This window comes from Drosophila serrata, unplaced genomic scaffold, assembly GCF_035046125.1.
Source record: "Drosophila serrata isolate PLE 108 unplaced genomic scaffold, ASM3504612v1 contig_295, whole genome shotgun sequence".
Classification (NCBI taxonomy): Eukaryota; Metazoa; Arthropoda; class Insecta; order Diptera; family Drosophilidae; genus Drosophila; species Drosophila serrata.
The window spans coordinates 844,535-870,576 of record NW_028257193.1 but is presented as its reverse complement, the minus strand read 5'-3'; the positions used below and the strand labels follow the sequence as shown (position 1 = coordinate 870,576).

Sequence of the window (26,042 nt, the reverse complement as noted above, 5' to 3'; positions counted from 1 at the left end):
TTATGATTCCTTTACTTGGATAAAACTTTTAGTTAAGCCGAATAATTATCTCGCTCCCGTATTATTATAAGTTCCAGCGAAATTCACAACGCAAAACTAGTTACTGAATCGCTACCGACTATTACAACACCCGGCTAACAAAGCTCTTGGGAGTTCCCACACCAGAAACTACAGTTCTACAGGCTCGTAAAACCGTCGACATGCCCCTATTTGCATAATGGCCCAAAGCTGACGAATGCGTGTCTGTCGATGATGTTCAATGAGCTGGGCTGGGCTCACACATGGGTGCCACGGATAGGAGCAGCGCCGCCCACTAATCGGGAAATCCGTTGCTCCTTTCACGGCTCCGCCCGCTGTCAGATGCGTGCGTTGCCTGGCTGCGGGGGTCACGAGACCCGGCATCGATCCAACAGTCGGAAAATTTGCATTTGCCAGGCTGTGGAAATATAGGGAAGACGCGGGTCGACGGATGAGCGGATGCGTGCCTGGGAGACACAATAATTAAAAAGCACTGGTGATTGGCTGAGCCAGGGAGTCCGGGTCCCGGGTGTCAAGGGGTTGCCGTTCTGCCACCGCCGGTGGCCAGGCCCCACCGAAAATGAGCACCACCCCGAAATGGTACTGCCGCAACAAATCCCAGCCGATGCACACGTTCGCGGAAATCGGCAAATTGGGCCTGGAGCTGCGTCGCATTACCAAACGGATAGTGATCGATGTCAACTCGGCGATATTCAGCGAACATGTAAGTTTTACCGAGCTTATTTAAGTGAAGGTATTACCTATAGGTGGCACTTGCAGGATACCATTTTGGAGGAGTGCGAGCGGGTGGTGGAGCAGTACTGGAACCTCAAGGACGAGACCAAGAATGCCGACTTCCAATCGCTCTCCAAGAAGATCAAGCGAAGTCCCTACAACCAGCTGCTGATGAAGAAGTTCGTCCTCATCATGGAGGTCAACGACAGGCGCTTCTGTCAACTGACCTTTGTGCTCAAGCGAACGGTGGGTCTCGGATACCTACCTTTCTATTCTAAGATGTAAAAATTCCATTTCAGCTAAGCTTTCTGCTCCGCAAGTCGATGCAATCGGAGATGTGGCTGAACTGGGCCCTGCACATCACCCAGCTGTATAACAAGTGCCGCAAGGTGAAGAAGCCGCCGGTTCAGGTGGAGATGGACCCCCAGCCGGGTAACGAGGAGCAGGAGGAGGAGGAGCCCAAGCTCGGTGGCAAGCGGAAGGAGGAGATGCATGCCAACGTTTGCAGCAATATGTTTCCTGGTCTGCTCTTGACCCTCAAGCCGATAGACTTTAGCTTTGTTCTTCAGGTTGGACTCCTGGAGTTTTCAGTATCCAGTTTTGACACCTCTGTTTTCCCTTTAGCTTGTGGCCCAGACGCGAGTGGAGCAGAACGCTTTGGACCTCGTTTTCGGACTCTTTAACATGGGCGAGCAGGATGCCTGGCGAGAGCAACAGAACCTGGAGTCCACCTCCTCCAGTCTGGAGATACTTCGTACCCTGAACATTTCCTTTGCCGCCGGCGATTACCAACCGTATTGCGACTCCGCCCAGGATTACAAGTCGATGCAGATGCAGCTCACGGATGCAAGTCTCCAGGTTCAGGAGCACGATCATCAAAGTCTGCGTTGTAAGCACACGGAGAGCTTTCTGCAAAAGGAGCGCGTGTTCATCGCCCAATTGATAGCCAAGGCCACGGAAATAAGTCCATCTATTTTCGGTGAGTTCTTAAACGGATAAGGATTTAGCTAATGGCATCCAATCTCTGGCAGATAATGGCAAGAAGGGCCCTGTGGATATTCAGGTGTATATCGTCAAAGGTTTGCGTCTGCTGTGGTCCTACGTAGGAATCATTTTGGATCACATCCTGTTGTGGTGGATAGATACTCCAGTGTCCTGCTACCGCCTCACGCACATCGATTCCATTCGCAGCTGGCTCTACCATCAGAGTGTTAATGGTAAATGATTTTTTTGTGTAAACTTAAGTAATATTGCCATGCCTTGGGAAAGTATTAAAATTGTAGTCAGAAGTCATTTCCGACCCTATAAATCAAACCTATTCTTAATCCCATAATTTCTTGTTCCGCAGATATTCCCGAACCAGTTTTCTCCACCTTGCGTGGCATTGGCGAGATCTTGACTGGTTTCGTTTGCAATAACATCTGGGACCAGCTCTTCCGTCTCACCCTCATCTCGTCGAATGACACCAGACGTCTGGTGGATGTGGTTGTGGAGCAGTATCGTGATTGCCCTAAGAACGTAAAATGCATAGATCTTTGATCATGTATTTTCCAAATTGAAAACCAATTGTCTCTCCAGGAATCCGGCACTCCAACTGGCACCGTTTGGATCAGCATTTTCGCCAACCTGGTGAATCTTAGTAACCAGTATTTCTCGAATCTGGAGGTGCACAACAATTCCAGCCTGCTGCCAGTGGCTGAGCAGATACCCATCCTCCACAGGCTGGATCACTCCGTCCACACGATGCGATTATATGTCACCGAGCAAGCGAAGCTCCTGTGCTGCGAGTGGAAGATGGATCGCTTCTTCCAGATCCTGGAGCACGATGTCAAGCTGTGCCTGAATGTCTTTATAACATTTCAACTGCCGAAACTCACTGCCGACCTGAGCGATATCCTGATGCTGGTTTGTGTTGCCCTGCGCACCAAGCTCATCGCCGAAGTCAATGCCAATATAGACAAGCTAAAGGTGCCTCTAATGAGACAAAACCTAGAGAATGCATCCTTGAAATAATATATTGTACATTCTAGAAAACCACCGATGAGTGTGTTCAGATCCTGTCAGCGGTTTGTCGGGTCCTCAGCCTGGCCAACTTTACGCTGTGCTTTCCCTCGGCCAGCTTCTGGCAGCGTGAGGTGTACAACAATGAGGAGAAGAGCCTGTACGTGGGGTATGTGCTGGATGAGATCTACCTGCCCACCATTCGGGCCACCAAGGACATCGTCATACTTAAGTTGATCCTGAAGCTCATCTGCGAGGCCTGGCTGGATTTCATCTACCAGAAACGGATCCGCTTCAGCGTAAATGGAGCCGTGCGATTGCTTAACGACTTTGACGATGTCCGGGAATGGATCCTGAGCTGCACCTTGCTGGACGAACAGCAGCTGGACAAGCTAAGCAACCACGAGGTGCTGCGCATGTGCAAGGGTGTCGGCAAGATCCTGCTTCGCAAGCCGGAGGATGTCATCTCCATCACCCAGTCGCCCAAGTACGACAAGAAGGCCCGTAAGTTGCATATTAATTCCCATGAAAATAGCTCTGTTTTATGAATATCCTTTGTCCTTCCAGAGGAATCCACCCAGGACACCCAGCTGCCTTCGGAGATGTTCGTGTCCAACCAGAAACATTGGCTGCAGTTGCGCGCCAGTGGTGGCACTGGCTTTCCTTTCCTGAAACTGTGCTGCGGCGATGCCGCCATGTAATCCGCCTTTTTCGAGGGGTACAAGTGTTTATTGTGTCGCTAAAATGCCTTACAAAAGTGTGGGGATGGTCTAGAATATATGGATGTTAGAATGAGGGCAACTATGGTTATGTTTCTTGGAAGTCTCCTAGGCGGGCACCTTGCGACTGATGATCTTTATCAGCTCATCCACGCGCTCGCTCTTGCCGGCAAATTGTTTTGGATGGGGTCCAATCATTTGAATGATCATCGGCACGTCTTGCGAGACCTACAAAAATTGTGAAAAATAGGCAAAAGTTTGACAGCTGTCCATTTTGGTTCTCGAATATAGGTCAATGTGTATTACCTCTAGGAAGCGGGCGAGGGCCTTCAGCGTGCGGAAGATCTGGTCCTCGTTGGGACTGCTCTGGAAGAACTGAAGAATGGCCATGGCCAGCTCCACGGCGATGTCGTCGAAAACCTGTCAAAAGACACAACTTAATCTGTCTTCTTCTCTGGGATTTGTGAAGCAAATCTTACCACAGTCTTAACTTCCTTGATCGCAATATTGTAGAGAATCATGCTGCCAATATTTTTCAGCTGCGGGCAATTGGAAAGGATGCAATGGACAGCCACCTTTGTGGTCACTCGGATATTGGAGATGGTCTGGCCATTGTAATCCCACTCGGAGATGTAGAGCAGCCATTCGGAGGGACCCAGGTTCTCAAACAAGTTGCACATCTATTGATAACAGGATATCAATGATTTAGCTCAAGGACTACCTATCTGTAGTTACTTACAAACATGGCCCATGCCTGCTGCTCCTCGGGTGTGTGCTTATCAATGTCCTGGGCAAAGTTCATTAGTGTGTGATCACGACGATCCTGGTGCAGAATGATGATCACATCGTCTTTGAGAGCAGCGTAGGCCAACGTGCGGATCATGTGTATCCGTGTGTCTGGGGAGAAGGCCTGAACGTCGCGCAGGACGCGCTGCACAAACACCAGAAAATTGTCACCCAGCGCCCAGGAGCCATCGTCCTCGATCAAATACTGATGCAGCTCCTCCATGGCCACCTCCTCCTCCTTGTAGATCTTGCCATCCAGCAGTTTCACTAGGCTTTCTAATTCAGTCTTTATCTACAGCGGACGAAGGTGGATTGATATCAGGTTAATTATTTTTGAGTTGGAGAAATATTTTTCTATTATTGGATAGTATTTCTGTAACATCATCGTTTTTTATAGTTTAAGTCAGGATATTATTATTGTTTACCTATAGTTTATGGACTTATAAACATTTTGCTATTCTATTTAAGGTTTTATAATCATTCTCTTTTCAAATTGTATACATTTTTCATTAATAAGTAAAGGAAAAATGATTTATTCTGCAGTTATTTGTTATTATGTACTACAATCATGTATTTTCACACAAATTGGGTCTGCAATTTTGTTTATATGTATAAGTTCAACGATGTAAAATAATATTTATGGGTAATTACGTCGAAAATGTAGCTTTTATTATTAAAGGTCAAACGGATGCAGATAAATACCATTTTAAAAACATTCAATGATTTAAATTGTTAGCATTACAATTCTTTTTTGAACTACAGTATCAATCACAACAATAGGTTATTGTTATAAATCATATATATACATATATTTTCATGATTAAGCAACCTGAACGCTTTTTATGGTTTCCTATCCGCGTTTATTTGATAGAATGTTTAATTTATTAAAACTTGCACTAATATGTGTATTTAATTACAATAACTAGTACCTAAGAACAGTGAGCTATTTCCATTTTTGGACTTACATCAATGTCTTTGAGGACCAGCGCAGGTTCCCGTGGAATCTCCTTCTCCTCCGTCGACTTGGAGCGCTCCTTGCCGTTCTGCGGCTGCTGTTGTTGGGCTGCGGGCTCTGACATCTTTGGTCTATTAATAGGCGGGTGAGGAAATTAATAAAATAAATTTCATACTTAAAAATAAATTCGTTTGGCTGCAGCGAAACCTCAGCAGCAGCAGTAGCCTTCGGTTGGCCATTAAATTGCAAGGCTTTTCACTTTTTATATCAAATTATCTTTTACGACCCGCTCACGATAATGGTGTAATTACCAATTGAAATGTTTACAGTTTTCCGCTCGGGAAATATGCGAGGAATTGATGTTCAATATAAACAAAGAAGCGGAAAATATAATTACGAGAGAAAGAGAAATAAATGAAATCAAAAGCAGAAAACAGAAGCCGGCGGCGACAATTGGCAAAGACAGGACAGGACAGAGGAAAAGTTGTCAAACCGAAGTGTGACAGTAAAAGCTGAGGAAAACTCAAAATAGCCATGGTATTTTTAGGCCTTTACTTTACGTAGACAAAAACAAGGTACAGAAGATTCACGCTGGCAACACGAAAATTGCATGCAATGTGATATAGAAATGGGGAAAATCATCTCAAGCGGCTTTCCAAGACTTTTCCGGTTAGCGCGTAATGCAATCAATTCAACGGAATGTCAACTAATTTGCTTAATTTATGTTGATTTAAATTACTCACATGCTATTTTAGTAGAAGTGACACACAAATTCCTTCACTTTCGACACCAATGTTCAAGAAAAACAAAAGCCAAATTCAACTGGGGCACAACTTATATATTTTCCTTGCTGCGATGCGTTTTGTTTATTCAGAATTCCAAAGATGAATATATATACAGTATGGTTATTTATTTTTCCAGACCTACTTAATTGGTGGCGAGCGTTGCAACTTGTGTGAAACTTTTCATTGAATTCCGGAGTCGAGAAGCACGCGAACCGTTCCAACGGAGAATTGACTCGAAATTGTCTCTGTTTGTGCCGAAGAAAATCCCATCGACGTGTGGGGAAAACTTTTCGGAAAATGCACACATTTGCTCACCGAGTCTCTCGAGTCCACACGTTCTCGTATGAGCAGTGATCTGTGAGTGTGTTTTCGAATATTTCGTGTCGGGTACTTTAAAAATAGACACACACTCGCTTCTCGGTTCGCTCTCGAGAAAGTGTAGCCAATGCAGCCGTCACACTGAGAGAAACCAGGAAAGTGTTCTGGCAACTACAGAACTACTAACTACTACTAATTTAAGATATTAAAGCTTTAAGACGGATTTGCAGCGGCTTTTATTACCATCGGCAAGGGCAAGGACCATATCGCAACCCCGTCAATGCAATGTCGATTGTTTGGGTTTGGTGGGTGCTGAGGTCAGGGGGGTTGGCCCTGGAACTAGAACTGGGCCTGGGGCTGGGAAAGGTCGGGAAAAACACAAAAAGCTATTAAGTGGCAACCAAAACACATTCCACGCTCAGCCGGGGGTCCTGTCACATTCTGAAAGCAACAAGTCTCACATTGCGTATCCGAGATGTTGACCAAGGACCAAATTATCGCTCCTTTCATTCGTCTCCAGAGTGTTAAGCGCGTCGGTTGCCAAGTGGAGCAAATTCCAATTAAAACTATCCTTCACCATGAAGAACTCTTTTAAAATCTGCCTGAGATTGCTCAGCTTGGTCTTCGTTTGCGTGAGCTCCTGCCAGGCCTCGCTCGAAAGGGAAAATAATAATGAAGTGAATAACTTGTCAAATGTGAGTTTACTAAGCGTTAGTTCTTGTCCTCAAAGAAATGGTGAAATTAGTCGAAGTTGAGTACACAATATGCGAACTATAATCTACATTGATAACGAGGTTTTCCCCGTTGCAAGTTTACTAAGCAAACGAAATTACCTTAACTTTCGTGATTTTTATAACCTTATAATTTTAGTCAGAAGTGTGAAACGCAATGAAGGGGTCATTTCCGACCCCATAAAACATATATATTCTTGATCAGCATCAACAGGCGAATCATTCTAAGAATGTAGGAAAGAAAACAATTTTTTGCCATTTTTTTCAAAAAAATATATAAGGCATCTTTAAAATCCCTAAAAAAAAGATAAAAATTTGAATTTTTTAAATTTGAAATTCAGTATGCAGATTTATAAGGCTAATAAAAACTAACATATGAAAGCTTTCCGAATTAAAATAGATTCGATTTTGGCTAGTTATGTGCATTTTAAATTTTGATTTGTCCAAAAAATTTTAATATAAAAATATTTATAACTATCGAATATTCAAATTATAATTTCATTGCTAAATTTTCTTTTTAATTGGAACTTCTTATCTTTAAGCGATTTAAAAATATTTCCCCTTACTGCACTCATGGCGTATACTTAATTTAAGGGTATTCACATTAAGTATACGCCACGTATGCTAGATTAAGCTTAAATTGAAGACTATTTGTATACCCTTTTAGAGTTTAAATTTTAATAGGAAGCTTGCAACGCAGTGAAGGAAACTTTTCCGATCCTATAATAATATATATTCTGGATCAGCATCAAAAGATTAATCGGTTATTATTAGCCACATTTTACTATTGTTGAGCAGATTATTTTATTCTTGGTTTAAAATTAATGATTCATAAAACACTATTTCAAATTTGTTATATTTTCATACTTACTTATCTTTTTTACTTAGCATAAACTAAGTGGCGTAATACAATGGAAGTATGAAAAGCGACCATTTTGCAATGCATTCACAGGTAATTTGGATAATCGATATATGATTATATTATTATGATTAGATACCAACTATGAATACTCTTCCAGGATGTGGCCGAAAACGTACCTCGTATCCCTCTTATCCACCCTTTTCGCTAATAAAACGTAATGAGATCGAGGAGAAGCCCTATAACAATGAATACCTATCTGAGGGATTGAGTGATCTGATCGATATTAATGCCGAACCAGCTGTGGAAAATGTGCAGAAGCAGATTATGTCGCAGGCGAAGATCTTCGAGGCCATCAAGGAGGCCAGCAAGGAGATCTTTAGGCAGAAGAACAAGCAGAAAATGCTGGAGAATGAGCAGCAAATGCAACGGCAGGAGGAACGCGAAAACATTTAAATAATTATCGGGAAACGGATATAGAACGAGCCCTTGGACTGGATAGTTAACACACTGGTTTTGTTATTGTACATAATGTCTTTATAAACGACTCTTTGAATTGCAAAAGATTCTAAGGCACTGGCAAGCATTGAATAAAAGTTGTTAACTTGGCTACATGGTGTATATTTCATGATTAAGTTTAAAAAAATTCTTTTTTTAGAATATATTTCAAGGTCGGAGTAATTCGTATTTATATACAGTACGAAATTTGCTTCTGACATGGAATTTCACTGTGTTTGGTATTAGTAATCAGTAATCGCAGACTTGACTCCCCTATGTTATCACTGAAAATATATGATAGCGATAAGAGGTCTTTACCATTTAAATGATATTGTTAAGTACATTTCGGAATAACTTTCATCAAGTTCAAGCTTTTAGCATAATTAACTTCTTCAGTTCTAATACATACAAATTTAATTAATAATTTTTATTGTATAATGTTTGTGTACTATTTCTACCTTTATCGGATTATTATAATAAATCCATACCATAGATAACGTTTTATAAACTAAAATTAATTTACATTTAAACTTATTAACTATTATTTTTTGTTCAACTTAACTCTGCAAATTATCTTTCATTATCATAGGATTCACACAAATTAATATTTATTTATCTTTTTATGAGTTTAATTTGTAAACAAACATATTGCAACATTTGTGAAGCAGAAGCACTTTTTTTCATCAGTTATTAACTGTGATAATAGCACTCAACAGCTGGATTATAATCCAAATAATCAGAGTGGGCTTAAACACTGATTGGGCGTCATTGTATTTCGCCAGTTTCAGGCTAATTTGGGAACTCTCTTGGACAAACGGACGCGTACTCCATGCTTGGGGATCAGGGCAATTCCACTGTTCTCATACTCCAGCTCGCGTTTGCTCATCACTTCCACGTTGAAGTTCTGGAGAATCTTAACAATTGCCAGCTTGGAATTCACTCGACCCATCCTCTGGGCAATGCAGATCCTCGGGCCTTCTCCGAAGGGCATGAATCCTGTGGAGTCATAGTTGCGGCTCTCCTCGCTGAAGCGATAGGGGTCATACTTCTCAGGATCGGGGAAGTATTCAGGGTCGCGGTGAATACCATACAGGGAAATCACCACCGGAGTGCCCTTCGGGATGACGTGATTGGTCTCGGGCACTGTGTAGTCCTGGGTGCATTCTCGATTCAGGATGGGAAGACCAGGATACTTCCGCATGGTTTCCTGCACGCACAGCTCTAGGAACTCCATCTTCTGCAGGGCATCGTAGGTGATCTCTCCACCATTCTTGGCCAAGGTTTCATCCACTTCAGTCTGCAGGCGCTGGAGGAGTTCTGGGTATTGAGCAAGCTCAAAAATAGTGAAGGACGCCGTTGATCCGGTGGTCTCCTGTCCAGCTATGTAGAATATGAAAGCCTGGGCGGTGATGGCCTCCAAGGAAATTGATTTGATGTGTCCTGTAGATTGAGAAATTATGAGTCATATCATTCATTTCGGAATTACTCTTTTACTTACCATCGGGGGTCTTTTGAATGCTAAAGGATTTCTCGTCATTCTCATCTATCTTGCCGGTGTTTCTGAGCTGAATGAGCAGTTGAAGCAGATCCTTACGCACGATGCCATGTTTCTCACGATGCTCAACGGTTTCCTTGACTATCTCCAGCATTGCCACACCAACCGGATTCTTGAGACCCATCCGGAACATAATTTTGGCAATTCTGCAGGAATACAACTTTAAATAAACTTTATCAATCCCAGTAGATGGGAACTTACGAAGGCACCAGGAAGATCATCATGCCGAATAAGGCATTAAAGCTAGTGTTGCGTCGTGTTATTGTCACCAGATTGCGGAACTTGTTGTCCGGATGCTCGAAGCTGTTCACGTCCAAGCCGAAGATGGTTGAACCAATGATGTCGATGGCATAGTTTTGCATCACGGATTTTAGATCCACCTCCATGGAGCCCTGCTCGGGCAGTTCCTTCTGCAGATGGGCAACCATTTTGTCACCAATGTCCTCTGAGGTGGGAAACATGGCCTTCAGCTTGCCGGAAGTGAAGCACGGTGACAGCATGTGTCTCATGGAGCGCCAGCTCTGTCCTCGCAGAGCGAAAATATTGGCCGACAGAGGATCTTTATCCTCGTCCACGTACACTCCGCGATCGTGGAAGCTGGCGAAATCCTGGGCGAGAATACGACGGGCCAGGGCGGCATCGCGCACCAAGACACCCGGACGGAAGAGCAGATAGATGCCCACGAATCGTTCCTTGCTCTTGAGGTAGATATCGTGGATGGCCAGGCCCATATTCTTCTCTTGCCTCCAGACGCTGTCCAAACAACCGAATGGAAGCCCTGAACCCTTCTCCACTGGAAAGCCGCGGCGCTCCCAGAACTCGTAATGGTTCTTCAAATAGAACCAAGCCAATGTCAGGAGAGACAAGGCCAGCAAAATTAGCGAAAACATGATTAACGTTGATTAAGAATTCTATCAAGAATGTAACTTGAGCACCAGTTAATACGAAACTGTCAACAGAAGAGCTCTGTTTCCCATTTATAGGGCGCGGAATACTCTCTCCTGTACGGCGCTATTCTCTTCTTATAATGATTACTTATACAGCCACTATATGAATATTCTCTTTGAGTGGTTTAGCATGACGTTATATATGGGAAACATTTGTGAAATAAGAGACTTTGCAAAATTTTAACTTTGCCCCCCATGGGAACGAGTTTTTAAGCTTGGATCTCTTAACAACTTGACACTACGACTTATTTGTTTTGCTCTCACAAAATAAAAACAGATCAACAAATATTTTAAATGCGTAAAAATATCTTTTTACAACAAAAATTGTTAATAATCTAATCTATCTTACATATGCAATAAAATAATTATGATATGTATATCTTATAAACCTTTAAATATTTAAATTACTAGCTGATTTCGAACTTCTCAAATTGATGCTGAAACTTAACAAAGAAAAAACAAACAAATATTGTGAAATCAAACATAAACTGTTGAAATTTATAGGTATTGAAAGAGAACACTCTCTCACAAAATAAAAACAGATCAACAAATATGTTAAATGTGTAAAATTATCTTTTTACAACAAAAATTGTTAATAATCTAATCTATCTTACATATGCAATAAAAGAATTATGATATGTATATCTTATAAACCTTTAAATATTTAAATTACTGATTTTGAACTTCTCAAATTGATGCTGAAGCTTAACAAAGAAAGAAAACAAAATTTGTGAAATCAAACATAAACTGTTGAAATTTATAGGTATTGAAAGAGAACACTTTTGTTAAATGTATTTCAATTATAATAAATGTTTTTATTGTTACAAATATATAATTAATGCTGAACTCAATTTTGTAAAGTTATTTAAAATACTAAGGTTTTACCAGGGTAGATCCGTACTTCGTAGGAAATACACTTTTTCAATGAAAAATATTCGGTTTTTAATCGTTTAATAGTTCTTAATGTAAATATTATAATGTTAACTCTTTGAATTCATGTATTTTCGTTATCCACAGATGAAATATACATTTCCTTGACCAAAACATTAATAAGCATCGACCTGTGTGGTAAGATTTTAGCTTTTTATTATAATTTTATTCATTAGCTTGCAACAGAGTGAATGATTCATTTCCGATCCTGTAAAGTAAATATTCTTGATAAGGTTTAACAGGAATGTCGATCTAGACATGTCCTACAGAAAATAAAATTTTACTCAGAGTGAATATTAAAATAGCAAATAAATATAATTTATTGACAAATATCCTGTATATGCCACTGACTTCTTTACTTGTCATTGTATAGGTTGCCTTTTTGTTTTAATATAAAAACCGAACTAGAAATAGTTTATCATTATTGGCATTTATAGGTCTCATTAGTAATCAGTAACCGCACCGCACTTCAAATATATGATAGCGATAAAAAGACTTAACCATTTGAATAAAATACCTTAGCATGTGAAGCATTTAACTCTTCTGTATATACTTTTATTGAAATAATTTATCATAATTAAGTGACTAGAACCACTGGCTCCTAGGGTAGGCTGTTATTTCATCAGCTCGTCGAGCTCAGGCTAGTTTGGGAACTCTCTTGGACAAACGGACGCGTACTCCATGTTTGGGAATCAGGGCAATGCCACTGTTCTCAAACTCCAGGTCGCGCTTGCTCATCACTTCCACGTTGAAGTTCTGGAGAATCTTAACAATCGCTAGCTTGGAATTCACTCGACCCATCCTCTGAGCAATGCAGATTCTTGGACCGTCTCCGAAGGGCAGGAATCCTGTTGAATCGTAATTGCGGCTCTCCTCGCTGAACCGATCAGGATTATACTTCTCAGGGTCGGGGAAGTACTCGGCGTCGTGATGGATTCCGTACAAAGAAATTACCACCGGAGTGCCCTTCGGGATGACGTGATTGGTCTCGGGCACTGTGTAGTCCTGGGTGCATTCTCGATTCAGGATGGGAAGACCAGGATACTTCCGCAAGGTTTCCTGCACGCACAGCTCTAGGAACTCCATCTTCTGCAGGGCATCGTAGGTGATCTCTCCACCATTCTTGGCCAAGGTTTCATCCACTTCAGTCTGCAGGCGTTGGAGGAGCTCTGGGTATTGAGCAAGCTCAAAAATAGTGAAGGACGCCGTTGATCCGGTGGTCTCCTGTCCAGCTATGTAGAATATGAAAGCCTGGGCGGTGATGGCCTCCAAGGAAATTGACTTGATGTGTCCTGAAGATAAAGAGATTATAATATTAGACTTTGGAGTTTCGGAATTACTATTTTGCTTACCATCGGGGGTCTTTTGAATGCTAAAGGATTTCTCGTCATTCTCATCTATCTTGCCGGTGTTTCTGAGCTGAATGAGCAGTTGAAGCAGATCCTTACGCACGATGCCGTGCTTTTCACGATATTCAACGGTTTCTTTGACTATATCCAGCATAGCCTTACGAACCGGGCTACTAATACCCAACGAGAACAGAAACTGGGCAATTCTGCAGGTGTGCAAACAATTAGATCCAAAATATGCTACCAATAGATGGGAACTTACGAAGGCACCAGGAAGATCATCATTGCGAACAGAGCATTAATCCTAGTATTCCTTCGAGCTAACGTTACCAAATTGCGGAACTTGTTGTCCGGGTTCTCAAAGCTATTAACGTCCAAGCCGAAGATGGTTGAACCAATTATGTCGATGGCATAGTTTTGCATTACCTTCTTTAGGTCAACTTCCTGGAAGCCCTGCTCGGGCAGTTCCTTCTGCAAATGGGCAACCATTTTGTCACCAATGTCCTCTGAGGTGGGAAACATGGCCTTCAGCTTGCCGGAAGTGAAGCATGGCGACAACATGTGTCTCATGGAGCGCCAGCTCTGTCCTCGCAGAGCGAAGATGCTGGCCGACAGCGGATCTTTATCCTCGTCCACGTACACTCCACGATCGTGGAAGCTGGCGAAATCCTGGGCGAGAATACGACGGGCCAGGGCGGCATCGCGCACCAAGACACCCGGACGGAAGAGCAGATAGATGCCCACGAATCGTTCCTTGCTCTTGAGGTAGATATCATGGATGGCCAGGCCCATACTCTTCTCTTGCCTCCAGACGCTGTCCAAACAACCGAACGGAATTCCCGAACCCCTCTCTATTGGAAAGCCACGTCGCTCCCAGTACTCGTAATGGTTTCTTATATAAAACCAAGCCAATGTCAATAGGGACACGATCAGCAAAATTAACGAAAACATGGTCAATGTTGATTATAAATTCGAACAAGAACGTAACTCGAGAACAGGTAATATTATAATGGCCAAAAAAGAGTTGGGTTTCTCTTTTATAGGGCGTAGTATACCTCTTTTTTTGCAAAGCTGTTCTCTTCCGATAATGATTGGGTGACATAGCCACACAATCAATATTCTCTTCTAATTATCTATTGTAGAATGGCATTATAGATAGGAACCTGTTGTGAAATAAACTAAGAGACTTGCAAATATTTTTTGTCTTTTTTTCAGGTTTTCTAATTGTAAGACAGAGTCTCTTTAAATCTTTAATTTCAAACTAATTGGTTTTAATTTAAAAAAAAACTTACATGTCTAAAAATTTATTATAGGTTTGGGAACCTTGTTACTCTCTCATAGGAATTCGTTTAACATTGGATTTTATAAGGGGTTTTAGGTCAACACTACGACCTTCATAAATAAGAAGTTCTAAGGCAAAGTAAGTCGATTATACAAATTATAAAGCAAAACTAATAATATTGGTTTTCTCTTTTTGCACATTTCGTTTGCTATTATTATTTTTAATTTCAAATTTTGTATGAAAAAAGGTACATTTGCATTTAAACTTTGTAAACATGTATTTAAACAAAATGTTATAGAGGACTTAAAAAAAAAGAAAATTATAAATTCAGTTCAGAAACGAAGAACTAACTTCATTCCTAAGTTATCACGAAAATTGAATTTAGTTCTTATCAATTAAGTTTCTACTTTCAATTTACATGATTTCCATGTATTTATTTCTTAATGATAAGAATTAAATGATATCTATTCCTTTGTTATCAAAAAATTTACGCAACCATGAAGCAACACAGAAAAAAAGTAAAGCATGATATTTGTTTGGATTATAAACATATTATCGTCACAGTTTTAGTTAGTCATACATGTGAGGGTTTATTAAAAGATATAATTTCCTAATTTTTATGACTGCCAAACTGACATCGGAAGACTTTCCGAATTAAAATGAATGTTTTTATGGCTTAGTTATGAGTTCTTCGGCTCAAAGAGTGGTATAATAATTTTATTCCGATGGTTGTAACACTGTGAAGGAGTCATTTCCGACCCTATAAATCAAATATATTGTTGCTCAGCATCACCAGGCTAATGGATCTAGCTATCTCCTACAAAAATAATATTGGAAAAGTTTCCGAACTTATAATAATGCTCATTTGGCTTTGTTATGAGTTGTTTAAGCTTTAATTTTTCGAAAAATAGTCATTTAAAAAATAAAGATAAATATGGACTCAAAGAATACGAATATTTTCAAATGTAGGTATGATAAATTAAATTGCAAACTGCTAGTTAGTTTCCTTTATTCTTTTATTTCTAAAGTTTTGCGCAATCGTGAAAGCACAGTCATCACTATAGGCACCCATGGCTGTCTTTCTGAATAAATAAATTTTGTATAAACATTTACATCGATCCATTGAAAAAGTTAATTTTTCTGGCGCCATCATTCTCTTTTAGTTATTATCATACTTTAATTTCATTATCCCATATGAAGGGTGACATTCCCTGTTCTTGGATTCTCCTTATTGGTACTGTTCGTCATCACCCGAACCGAAGAGCTGGACCTACTTATACTTGTCCTATGCAGCTCTGGAGGATGCTTCGCGTCGGACCAGGGCTTGAAATTAAAATGGAATCCCTCCAAATCCTGACAGTTGACGTGGGGATTACCCTCCTCGCGCAGACGTTGCATGACATGTGCTCGAACCTGTTTTATACCATCCGAATTGCGGCAAATAATGGCGGCCAAACTGGTCTTGTAAATCTCCGCAAGTTGAGCTATAGTAGAATATATTTTTTAATAATAATAAGCACAGATTATAAGTTATATCTTAGCAAGAAAATTAATCTTTCGGATTAGACTTCAAAATTGATAGAAGCCTTACCTTTGCTGAACCTCTGTGGCCCCATCTTCCGCTCATACCAATGGGAGTCACCCAGCTTAATGCGGAGGAACTGATCAGAAACCATGCAACTGAGCAGCGGTCCAAAGATGGCCCCCTCCATTGGAGGCTCACTGAGCGCCCCCGTGTAGACGTCCACATCTTGTGGGGAACTAAGCAAAATGAAATAGATTAGCTGGAGCTCAATGGATCAGTCAGAGTTACCCACTCGTAGATCTGCTTTATCGACTTCAAGGTGTCGTTATCTACGGCCTGGGCCATCTGTTCCCACGTGTCCACCGCTGGCAGGCGACAGTGACGACGAAAGACCGGATAGGATGGAATCCCATGATCCCGTCCCCTTTGAATGTTCAAGGAGACCAGATCCAGTCCGCAGAGGGGCAACCGATCCTCAGCGGTGCCCTCGAATAGCTTTTGGGTTACCTCCAGCGAGAAAAAGCGATCCACCTGCATCACTGGCGTATTGGCCGCTGTCATCAAAGCATGATCGATGCCATGGGCCGCCCACAAGGAAAACGGATTGAAAAGCATCTTGTGAAGCTCCACTGCCTCCGGACTACTATTACCCCGCGAGATGTTGAACAACCCGGGCAACAGGGTGTGGGCAAACCTAAAGGCGGCCGCAGCAAAGCAATTAGCAATGCTGGGATCCACCTCCGGATCATAGGTATCCGGAGCACTTAGATTGTGTTTAGCCGGCAGAAGACCCTTCGCCTCGCTGAGGTTGCGGCCCAGGAGCACCGGCAGGAACTCATTGTAGGTGATGTGTGCCATTTGAGCACCTAGGATTTTGCGCGCCTCCTGGTACAAGCGTTCGTCCTCCCAGTGGGGATTCTGCTCCTGCAATTTCCCAGCCAGATAGTTGTGATGTCTGGCCCACAGCAGGTGCATGGAGGTGAGCAGCAGGTTCTCGTTGGCCCGATCATCGCCAGACTCGAAGCAGTACTTTCCCTGGCGCGTCATGTGCACCCTGTTGCATCCATCTGTCGGATTCGAGGAGATGGGCAGCAGCTCCCGGCCATCATCCGTGAGATACATTCGCAACGTACCGTTGATGAAGGTACGTAGTTGGTTCTGTCGCTGCTCCAGATTACCGTAGACCACAGAGGCATCTAAGAAGGCCGTGGCCTGGTTCAACTGCATCCGAGGACCAAATCTTCCCGTTGGCGCTGGAGCAGATCTCACGAAGTTCATGCAGGTCAGGTTGTACTGCTGGTAATATGGATCGTCGGGCAGGATCTCCACCGGAAAGCACTCCGGATGCTGCTCACGAGTGGAAGGAACACAGCAGTCAATGGACTCTCCCTCCTGTGACGTGGTCAGTGATGTGGCCGTGATATCGTGGTCCATGAACTGACCAAACACTGCCAGCATCACTGTAAAGTTTGAATCCGTTTCATAGCTGGACCGATGAATCTTCAAGGATATCTGGCGAGCCGGCGGCAGGCATCCGTGGTGGCTAGCCCTTGGAGCGGCAATGCCATCAGCATAGTCCGGAGACACCATGCGGCGGTAGGGCACCATGGAGGCTCCATATGTCCGGGGATGCTGCTTGTTATTGCACACTCCTGTGGATCGTCTATAGCGGGCATTAAAGTCGCAGTCCAATCGCAGAACCGTGGGATCGGGCAGAACGATCCGGGGTCCCCAACCAATATTGCTGCGACCCGGCTGCTTGGTGTAGTTCAGCCTCCTAGCTATGTCCATGGTGGCCTGGTTCTCCACGTAGCCACGCCGTGCCAGTTTCCGTGCCTCCGGGTTAGTGCTCAGGGAGCGATAGTGCCGGAACGCAGGCGTATTCACTTCGTTCGGCTGCAACCCCTCCTCTAGAATCTCCCGATCACCCAACGCCTTAATCCCAGCACTCACCGCCTGGGCGCCATCATTGTGACCCAGTGCAGCTTGTTTCAGAGCCCAATCCGCTTCCGGCTCGTCAGGCAGCGGCCTGTTTGGTGGCACTTTTATTTCCGATCCATTTACCACAAAGAAGAAGCTGGGCCCCCCGTCAGCGCCGCCAAGGGAGTCGCTAAAGACCAGGGCCAAGCACAGGGCGGCGATTACAATGACTCTGCAGCAGGAAAGTGAAATCAATTTGTGGTTAGCATTTTGCGGTTAATCGACGACTAAACGATTGCAATGGGCCAACGAGGGAAGGGTATTAAATAACATGGGTAGAGGGTAGAGTGTATAGATTTCTCACTGTTTTAAAAATGTCTCTCTGAAAGAGAGTAGCATCAAAAAGGAGGCAAAGACTTCCATAATACAATAACCCGTTTAAGTGCTAACAACAGCCTTAATCACAATAGATAATATAGTTTTGCAAGCTCAAAGGATTGGCATTAACCCACATTTGGAACGGATTTTAGGCGCCTCCTAAAACACATTAAGAGCCACATCATCACTGCAGGCACATCATAGAAGTTCACAAAAATTCTATCAGTTATAAGTCCAAACTAATCGGATGAGCACTCACATAAAGGTGATGCCAATGCAGCATTGAAACTGCCGCATCTTGTTGCGACGCGAACGCGGATTAACGCCACCGGGAAAAACGTGTTCAGGTCCTTGGTACGGTGGCAGCAGCACGTATCCGGAGCCACCGGCAGCGGTGAGCGGCGTTGTTTCGTCCGTCATGATCAAAGTTAAACTGATGCGCAGTGCCGGCAAATGCAGCTAACAGAGCTGCGGCCCAGGGCGACTCTAGAGTTGCGTCGGCACTTAGTGGGCTTCCGACACTCCGCTGGCCGCCACACTTCAGATACTTTCGCCTCTGACAAAGCAACTTGGCTTATAATATAATATAATGCCAGGCAGCAGCAAGTAACAAAGTTGGCAACTGTCCACCGGCCAAGAACACCAGCCATCATCTTGAACTCTTAACGTAAGCTTTAATAATTGACAAATGCGGGAAATGGGATTAGAGCTCCTTATCATCGGACTGCCTTAACATGTCGGCCACATACTCGTAGGTCAGCTTGAGCAGATATTGGAACGGTTTCTGCTGCGGCAGATCACCCAGCTCCGAGCTCTCTAGGAAATCCTCCAGAGGCGGTAGGCTGTTCTCGGCCTCCTTACCCAACACCTGCGACATTTCGATAATCTTGAAAAAGAGCAGCTTGTGCATGTAGTCCACTCCGTTGTTAGCATCATAGTCCGTCCAGTTATCGCGTTTGATGGCAGCACACCATATCTTGTGCTTCATGTCGTATGGGCTTTCCACGTAGGTCAACAGGTCTAGGGCCCTCTGAAACTCTACCTCCGTGGCAGAATAATTTTCCTCGGCAATAAACAGCTGTGGATAATCGACCGTTGTAAAGGTTTTGTTATTTACCAAAGACTCGACTGCACTTACGTTGATAATTTCCTCGGCCTTGAGTACTTTCTGGTCTGCGGTATCGAAGCCAAAGTTCTGCAATACGTCTAGGCCCAAATCCGCCTGAAATTCGATCAGGGCCAAATCAACATCAATCTTCTCCACCTGGGCCATCAGATCGGAATCGGGTGCCGCTAAGGCGGCCAGCTTAGCCAGCGACAGCATGGACTTTTTGCGCGCCACAAATTCCACTTCACATTGGGCCAACTCGTACAGCATCTTGGCCGCCCGCTCGAAGTCGCCGTTGAATATCAGCTGGATCCAGCCCAAGGACGGATGGTCTCGCATGAACTGCGCCAGCGCCGTTGGATTGTTCTTGAATCGATCAAAGACCTCACCGTGCCGATTCTGGCGCAAATGCCAGTTAATGGCGAATTGCGAGAAGTTGTATTCCTCGTACTTGCGTGTGTAATCGTCCAGACGATCATTGTCCATTGTCTCATCGCATATCAGCACCAGGCTCGGGAAGTCAAGGTACTTTTCTGCCAGCTTTGCGGCATACTCATATTGGCGGTCCTTGACTGTTAGTAAAATAAAGGATTAAAATTATGTATTTATATTTAAGACATTATATACTTACTCAGTACTGAGATGAGCTCGCGTCGCTGAGCCTCAAACTGCTGCTGCAGGACATTGAACTTCTCCGTGTCGCGAACGCTCTCCAGGTAATTCTTTCGCCCATCTAGCACAATATCGACCAGCTCGAATATCTGTTGGTACAGCTGCTGCTTCACCTCTGTCTCGCTGACGCAGTGGCCGCCATAGCGCACACTTATGTCAATGAGGCGAGTCAGTGTATCCCGGACTCCGGCCACGCCTGACATGGCCGTCCAAGGCAGGTTCTCATAACAGGTCAATCTGTCGCTGTGCAGTCTGAAGCTGTTGGCGTGCTGCTCCCGATGCCGAAGCACCTCGTGGAGCGTGTCCAGGACAATGGAGTTAATGTCTGTAATAAAGTGGGCCACCGACAAGGTTGTCTGGCTTTGACCAGCAATCCGATCGTCGGCAATGTCCGCGAGGGCCTCAAACACGTTCTGAAATTTGCTTAGTTTCACATAGAATATATCCTGGTTGGTCAGGCTGCCCTGGGGCTTGTCCTCCCATCCAGCAACTGTGGCATCAATGGCCTCCTCAATTAGAATGGGCAGTTTGGTTTGCAGGGAACGTAGGGCCAAGGCAGCCACTATCTTCTCATTTAAGTCGGACAGTATAAAGCTTGTTGGCTTTAGCACGTTGCTGCCACAAGGAATGGCATTGAGCTAGAAGCAATAATTCATAAATATAAAAAGTCTGAAATCAAGCATATGAATCTTACCTTCTCCCAAACGCCACTGGAATGCAAAAACGCTATAAAATGCTGGAAGGCAATAACCTTGTCCCTCAGCTGATTTATAATTTGCATGGATCGCGAGCTCCCAAGGGCATGATGATGGATGTCCTGATCTCCCATTACCTCCTCCCAACGTGGATCCGATATGGGCAAGTCCTCGGCCAGATCTTCGGCGATGGTGATGACAATCCTATCCAGCTTGAGTGCATCCACAGCCGCTCCATTGGGATCGGGATCAAACACGCTGCGCAGCAGGTCACCGACAATGCTCTTAACCATGTTGTTGTTGCGTTTGAGATGGTACAGGAATGCTGCCTTTAGGTGACCCACCTCATCGCTCAGTTCGTTGTACATATCCTCGGGATCAAGCTCGAACATGTGCAGATTATTGGTGCTGCCCGTTATAGCGGAATGGTCGGCAACATTGAAACTGGCACTGAACGAAGCGGGGGCAAAAAGATCGGGGGTGTTGCAGGTGCTCATATTCAACAGTTCAGTGCCGTCGAAATCGCCCGGCGTAATGGAAACCAGTCCGTGAGTGCGGCTAAAGAACAGCGGCAGGTGACTGCAGATGGCTGCACTTAAAATGCGATCGTCGTGCATGTGGAACTCAATTTTCTCCGCCTCCAGTTCCGCCGAAGGCCCACCCTCGTGGGACAAGTGCAGCGGGTATACTACCTTTGGCGTGTACAGATAGATGTGACTGCTACCGACCACAAAACGCAGACTAAGGCAATCCTCCTCGGTCTTGGGGCTAAAGAACTTATTGATCTTTAGCGGCGTAAAGGACTCCAGAAACATACTCTCTTCCTGGGCACTGACAGTCACTGTGAAATGGGAAAACTTTATGTTAAAGCGCCTCAAAACCCTAAATCTTAAGGCAATTCTCACCGAGAGCATAGCACATTTGTGGAGCGTGGGCAGCGTTCACAGCTCCGGCTAGAATGTAGCCCTTGCTTTTGACCATTTGGAAGTCTAACAGGTGCAGCTCGATCTCCACATTGTCCGCAGGCAGACGGACATTCCAGAACTTGGTCCTGAACTCCTCGCGTATTCGGCGCACCACTTCGGCGTCTTCGTAGATCAGCTGCTCGGCATTTCCCTTGTTGGACAGACACCATCGCTGGACGGCGCGGTCAGAAAGCAGGGCCACAACTGTTTCTCCACTTTCGGAATTGCTCTCGCAGCACATTCCCACCAAACTCTAATTAAAGAATGCTTTAGTACTTTTATTTACTTATATACACGCACACTCACCTGATCCTTGTCGCCGCCCGGGTTCATGCCAATTAAAATTGAGGCGAACTTCTTTCCAAAGCCGCCAAGGAAGCTGGTGGCCGGCTTGATGGTCTTGTGATGAAGTGTGTAGCGTCCATTGGCAAGGCCCACTTTGAGAAACACCAGATTACATGTAGAGGTCACAGCCAAGTAACCATTTTGGCTGGGTAGATTTAGCAACTGAACAAACTCTTGTCCGGTTAAGATCGAGAGATCGACAGAGTTTCCGTCATGAGCGATGGATGACCAGTATCGCACGTCTCCGGTGGCGGAAACAGATATGCAGGACGCCATTTGCTGGCCAGTAGTGTGGAATACGCTTATCAACTCACTCTTGTGACCCAGGTCGCTGTAGGGCAGAGTCAACTCACGGCTCTGGGCCATGCCCCCAGTCCGCCTTGGGGTCAGACCAGCACGAGGAGGCGAGTTGGACTTCGTTGGGTCTTTGTACTGCCAGATGAGCAGTCGCCGGCCTTGCACAACCTAAAAGGATGCCGTAGCGGGAGCTGTAGTTTGTGTATTAGTCCAAGTGGCAATGATCTTACCCAAGCCCAACCATTCTGGGCCACTTTGGCAGTGATTGTGGCGGCTCCAGTGCCGGGAAAGGTCAGGGCCTCGTTTACCGCCACGGGTAGCGGGCCGCCGAAGCTCTCCACCACATTGTAGTCCGAACGTATCCCCGGAATGGACTGCGTAGAGCGCACCGATAGACACAGTCGGCTGCAGAGTAATGTCAGAGGTTAATTTACTGTTCGGAAGGGCTTGGAAATAAATAAATACCTGTTACTCAGGGCGGTCTTCTTCAGGCTTCCATGCAGTTGTGCGCTGCTGGCGTTGCCGCCAAAAAAGGATTTGGGTGTGCTGTCCGTCGCATTGGGCGACATGGCGTAAATCCGTGGTCCCGGAGATGATTCCCGCGGTACTCCGTACAGATGTTTCTGCAAGTCTCTGTCCATTTTAATTATAATTCCTTGCAATTTACTTATAAACAAAACTGTTGGATGAAGCCGGCATATGGTCCAGTCGATAACAGTGACAATTATCGATTGAGCGCAGTATTTTTAAACCGTTGTTATCGATGTCACGATGTCACCACCTATCGCCCGTCTCTATCAAAAGCCCAATTTGTCATCTCTAAACGTAATCTGGCTGAATTTCATAGATTTTCGTAAACAAAGCGGCAGTTCTCCGGATATATGGCCACCTGGACACAAAATGAGCCGACAGGTGTCACCAAGCGCAGGCGTTGGAATCTGGAAGGTAATCCCGAAAGCCAAGAGCAGTAAGAAACGTTAAAAACATGGAAAACTTGTGCCTAGCAGATCGCGCCTCGCTGAACAAGCTAAAGCACCACATCGCAGAAGAGGGCTGTCCACAGGTGCAGTACGATCTGGCCAAGCAGCTGCTGGAGAATGGCAATCGGTGAGTGAAAGTGTCTTTGGTGAGCTATTGGGTAAACTAAGGACCTATTGGGCTTTGCAGAACCAAATCTTGCCAAGGGCAACCAGAACCAGAAGGCCGTCAACTGGCTGGTGAGTGCTGCTCATAATGGACACGAGGACGCGGCCAAGCTGCTCCGTCAGTGCTACGACGAAGGCAGTGGCATCACAGCGGAGAATGCTGACGAGGTGCGACGCTGCCTGGCCATGACCCCGGGCGAGCGGGCGGCGAGAAAAGCAGCCCGGGAGCTTTTTGCCTGTCTGTCGAATGGGAACGAACACATCACGCCCAAGCAGCTGGAACGCAAGATGCGCCGTATCTACAACCTGCAACGCAAGCGTCGTCGACGCGACCGTGAACGCTCTTCGTCGAGCAGCGAAGGTGAGCAAGAACAGGAGCCAGAGTGCGAACCCCTTGAAAACGCCCCAACAAGCGGACTGGCCAACGTGGAGCGACGCCGCTTCATCACCGAAGCCAACTTGGTTTCAGCAGCCTCGAACTACAGTGCCGGCCAGATGCCTAGCGTTAACGATGCCCTCACATTGTCCGTGCCGGATCCAAGGAGCCTGGATCACGTGCCCTGCTTCTACCGCATGATCTTTCACCCGCTCGTCTTCTTCACCCTGTTTTACCATCGCCTGCTCAACCTGATTGTTTCCATACCCGCCCTTATCCCGCTAAGTGTTCGCTGCAGTATCCTCATGGCGCTCTCCTGGTGGAGCACCCGCCACACATTGGCCCTGGGCAGCTATTACCTCAGTCTTGGCGTCATGATCTGGGCCACGTGCAAAATGCTGAAGACCAAGCAGCAGTTCGTGGACTTCCGGATATGGTCGGGACTGTTTCTCAGCTATGGGGACAACAACATTGAGGCCGACATTGCCGAGCAGAGATTCCTGCGCAACAACATGAAGCCGTATCTGTACTACTTCTGTGCCTTCATCTGCAACCTGATCGTGTATCCGCTGGTAACCGACGCCTGGCTACCGCACTCGGAACTGACCATTGTGTCCGGAGCCCTGACCTTCCTCACCATGGGAGTCTCGATGTACGCATCGTCTCACTTGTTTCCGGACTGGCTGGTGATAGTCTCCTTTGCTGTTAATGTGCTGGCCAAGTATCCGTACGAAATGGACGAAGTGGTCTCTTCCCGCTGGCGCTTCCTGGACCTGCGCGTGCCCACATTTTCCTCCTTCGTCATCGGAAATGGGATCGAGTTCTGCCTGAATTGTCGCACTGCCTTGTACCTCTTCATCCCTTTGCTGCTGGTGATGATGGCCAAACGCTCCCGATGGCACGGCGTCTACACATACCTCATACCGCACTGCGTTACACTGAGTTGGCTACAAGTATGCATTGCCACTTCACAGAGCGCCACCATGTTTGGAGTGGTGAGGGCAGCGCTTGGCCTGGCCGGTATAGTTTTGTTCCTGCCGCTATTCGGGATTGTGGCACTCCTGGTACCCGTCTTCATGGCCATCGACAGCTTGGGCCTGGCCAGCGAACAGCTCCGATGGGGCAGCACAGCAATTGCCTGCGGATTGGTAGTGGTGCTATCCTGCGTCCTGGCCCTTAATCGAGCCACACAAAAGTACATAACCATGTTGCAGATTATTATGGCCATTACCACTGCCTGCTTGCTGGTCTTCCCGTACATGACTTCCAGCTTCAAGGACACGCCTCGTTTCAATGCCATGCCCAGAGTGGGTCTGCACGCCCTCTCTGAGGCGGACACGCTGCATTGGGATCGCTTCCATTCGTTGTGCGCCCAGCCGATCCAGGAGCAGCCAAACAAGATCAAGGCCCAGCTGCGTTGCTCTCATCTGAACGGGCTGCCCGTCACTTGGGAGGGCAGCATATCCAAAGTGGAGATCTCAAAGGTGTCCAATATACTGGAGGACATCATTGCCAACTACATGCCCGTGTGGCTGGGCCGTGTGCTGAGATGCGTGCACGGCGAGAATATTTCGCAGCACTTCAAGTGCGATCCAAAGCTGGACTCTCAGTGCGAGGAGTGGCGGAGCGTGATCAAGACGCTGAAGGCACAGAGCGGCAGCTGTACGCTGCAGCGTTGGAATCGCTACGAGTACGAGCTGTTGGTCAAAGTGGGCAAAGGCAAGGGAAGCCGTCTCTTGGGCCGCACCAGCTCCACCGATGTGGTCCTACGGGCTCACCATGACTTTGGAAACTTCACCCGACGCCTGAATGAAGGCGATGTTGTGCGATTCTACGGCACTCTCCTCAATTCACGACTTCTTGCGGACAGAGTTCAGGTGCTGTTGAAGACCATAGAGTGCGTGGACTGCCATTCAGCCAGCCTAGGCACAGCGAGCATCGAACGGGTCATGGCCTCCTCTCCTATGGACGCTCGCCTTCAGGATCTGATGAGGGGCATCAAGTATTTGTTAAACGCTTTGTTAAATCCTTTAATAACTTTTAAGTAAACCCACATAATTAAAGCAAAGTCAGGGATAGCAATTGGCTTGGCTGACAAAAAACCATGATTTTTGGGCTTCATAATCACGAAATACAGAGATATTTTCT

At 45.3% G+C, this 26,042-nt stretch overlaps 8 protein-coding genes across 10 annotated transcripts; 3 read left to right on the top strand and 5 right to left on the bottom strand.

The window, feature by feature from the left end:
• The first annotated feature begins 411 nt into the window (after positions 1 to 411).
• Positions 412 to 3,555, top strand: LOC110177342 (uncharacterized). The gene is made up of 9 exons (XM_020944030.2): positions 412 to 742; positions 799 to 999; positions 1,053 to 1,322; positions 1,378 to 1,732; positions 1,785 to 1,970; positions 2,102 to 2,271; positions 2,332 to 2,721; positions 2,784 to 3,258; positions 3,322 to 3,555. The coding sequence occupies exons 1-9, from the start codon at positions 599 to 601 to the stop codon at positions 3,453 to 3,455; spliced, it is 2,325 nt and encodes a 774-aa protein (XP_020799689.2). The 5' UTR covers positions 412 to 598; the 3' UTR covers positions 3,456 to 3,555.
• Positions 3,462 to 6,400, bottom strand: LOC110177343 (uncharacterized). Of its 3 annotated transcripts, none has more exons than XM_020944032.2 (7): positions 6,142 to 6,400; positions 5,958 to 6,064; positions 5,225 to 5,345; positions 4,213 to 4,551; positions 3,953 to 4,153; positions 3,780 to 3,893; positions 3,462 to 3,701 (listed from the first exon to the last, which is right to left on the bottom strand). In XM_020944032.2, the coding sequence occupies exons 3-7, from the start codon at positions 5,336 to 5,338 to the stop codon at positions 3,582 to 3,584; spliced, it is 888 nt and encodes a 295-aa protein (XP_020799691.1). In that variant the 5' UTR covers positions 5,339 to 5,345; positions 5,958 to 6,064; positions 6,142 to 6,400; the 3' UTR covers positions 3,462 to 3,581. The 3 variants fall into 3 exon arrangements, with proteins under 3 accessions (XP_020799691.1, XP_020799692.1, XP_020799693.1); XM_020944033.2 differs by having other exon boundaries at positions 6,138 to 6,362; XM_020944034.2 differs by lacking the exon at positions 5,958 to 6,064 and having other exon boundaries at positions 6,142 to 6,291.
• CCAP (Crustacean cardioactive peptide) lies at positions 6,161 to 8,519 on the top strand. Its single transcript, XM_020944098.2, has 3 exons — positions 6,161 to 7,012; positions 7,937 to 8,000; positions 8,068 to 8,519. The coding sequence occupies exons 1-3, from the start codon at positions 6,896 to 6,898 to the stop codon at positions 8,361 to 8,363; spliced, it is 477 nt and encodes a 158-aa protein (XP_020799757.2). The 5' UTR covers positions 6,161 to 6,895; the 3' UTR covers positions 8,364 to 8,519.
• A 298-nt stretch (positions 8,520 to 8,817) lies between these two features.
• LOC147643050 (putative cytochrome P450 6d4) lies at positions 8,818 to 10,918 on the bottom strand. Its single transcript, XM_020944083.2, has 3 exons — positions 10,162 to 10,918; positions 9,904 to 10,106; positions 8,818 to 9,845 (listed from the first exon to the last, which is right to left on the bottom strand). The coding sequence occupies exons 1-3, from the start codon at positions 10,848 to 10,850 to the stop codon at positions 9,190 to 9,192; spliced, it is 1,548 nt and encodes a 515-aa protein (XP_020799742.2). The 5' UTR covers positions 10,851 to 10,918; the 3' UTR covers positions 8,818 to 9,189.
• A 1,445-nt stretch (positions 10,919 to 12,363) lies between these two features.
• On the bottom strand, positions 12,364 to 14,198 carry LOC110177382 (Cytochrome P450 6d4). The gene is made up of 3 exons (XM_020944081.2): positions 13,449 to 14,198; positions 13,190 to 13,392; positions 12,364 to 13,129 (listed from the first exon to the last, which is right to left on the bottom strand). Exons 1-3 carry the CDS (start codon positions 14,135 to 14,137, stop codon positions 12,474 to 12,476), a joined length of 1,548 nt encoding a protein of 515 aa, XP_020799740.2. The 5' UTR covers positions 14,138 to 14,198; the 3' UTR covers positions 12,364 to 12,473.
• Positions 14,199 to 15,447: 1,249 nt separating this feature from the next.
• On the bottom strand, positions 15,448 to 18,850 carry cd (peroxidasin homolog cardinal). Its single transcript, XM_020944103.2, has 4 exons — positions 18,551 to 18,850; positions 16,286 to 18,145; positions 16,060 to 16,229; positions 15,448 to 15,952 (listed from the first exon to the last, which is right to left on the bottom strand). The coding sequence occupies exons 1-4, from the start codon at positions 18,709 to 18,711 to the stop codon at positions 15,654 to 15,656; spliced, it is 2,490 nt and encodes an 829-aa protein (XP_020799762.2). The 5' UTR covers positions 18,712 to 18,850; the 3' UTR covers positions 15,448 to 15,653.
• Positions 18,851 to 18,945: 95 nt separating this feature from the next.
• On the bottom strand, positions 18,946 to 23,274 carry Nup133 (nuclear pore complex protein Nup133). The gene is made up of 8 exons (XM_020943966.2): positions 22,839 to 23,274; positions 22,604 to 22,778; positions 22,038 to 22,541; positions 21,672 to 21,984; positions 20,766 to 21,607; positions 20,031 to 20,709; positions 19,430 to 19,971; positions 18,946 to 19,369 (listed from the first exon to the last, which is right to left on the bottom strand). Exons 1-8 carry the CDS (start codon positions 23,012 to 23,014, stop codon positions 18,995 to 18,997), a joined length of 3,606 nt encoding a protein of 1,201 aa, XP_020799625.2. The 5' UTR covers positions 23,015 to 23,274; the 3' UTR covers positions 18,946 to 18,994.
• Positions 23,153 to 26,002, top strand: wfs1 (wolframin ER transmembrane glycoprotein wfs1). Its single transcript, XM_086836989.1, has 3 exons — positions 23,153 to 23,318; positions 23,381 to 23,476; positions 23,535 to 26,002. Exons 1-3 carry the CDS (start codon positions 23,255 to 23,257, stop codon positions 25,940 to 25,942), a joined length of 2,568 nt encoding a protein of 855 aa, XP_086693115.1. The 5' UTR covers positions 23,153 to 23,254; the 3' UTR covers positions 25,943 to 26,002.
• Positions 26,003 to 26,042: the final 40 nt, after the last annotated feature.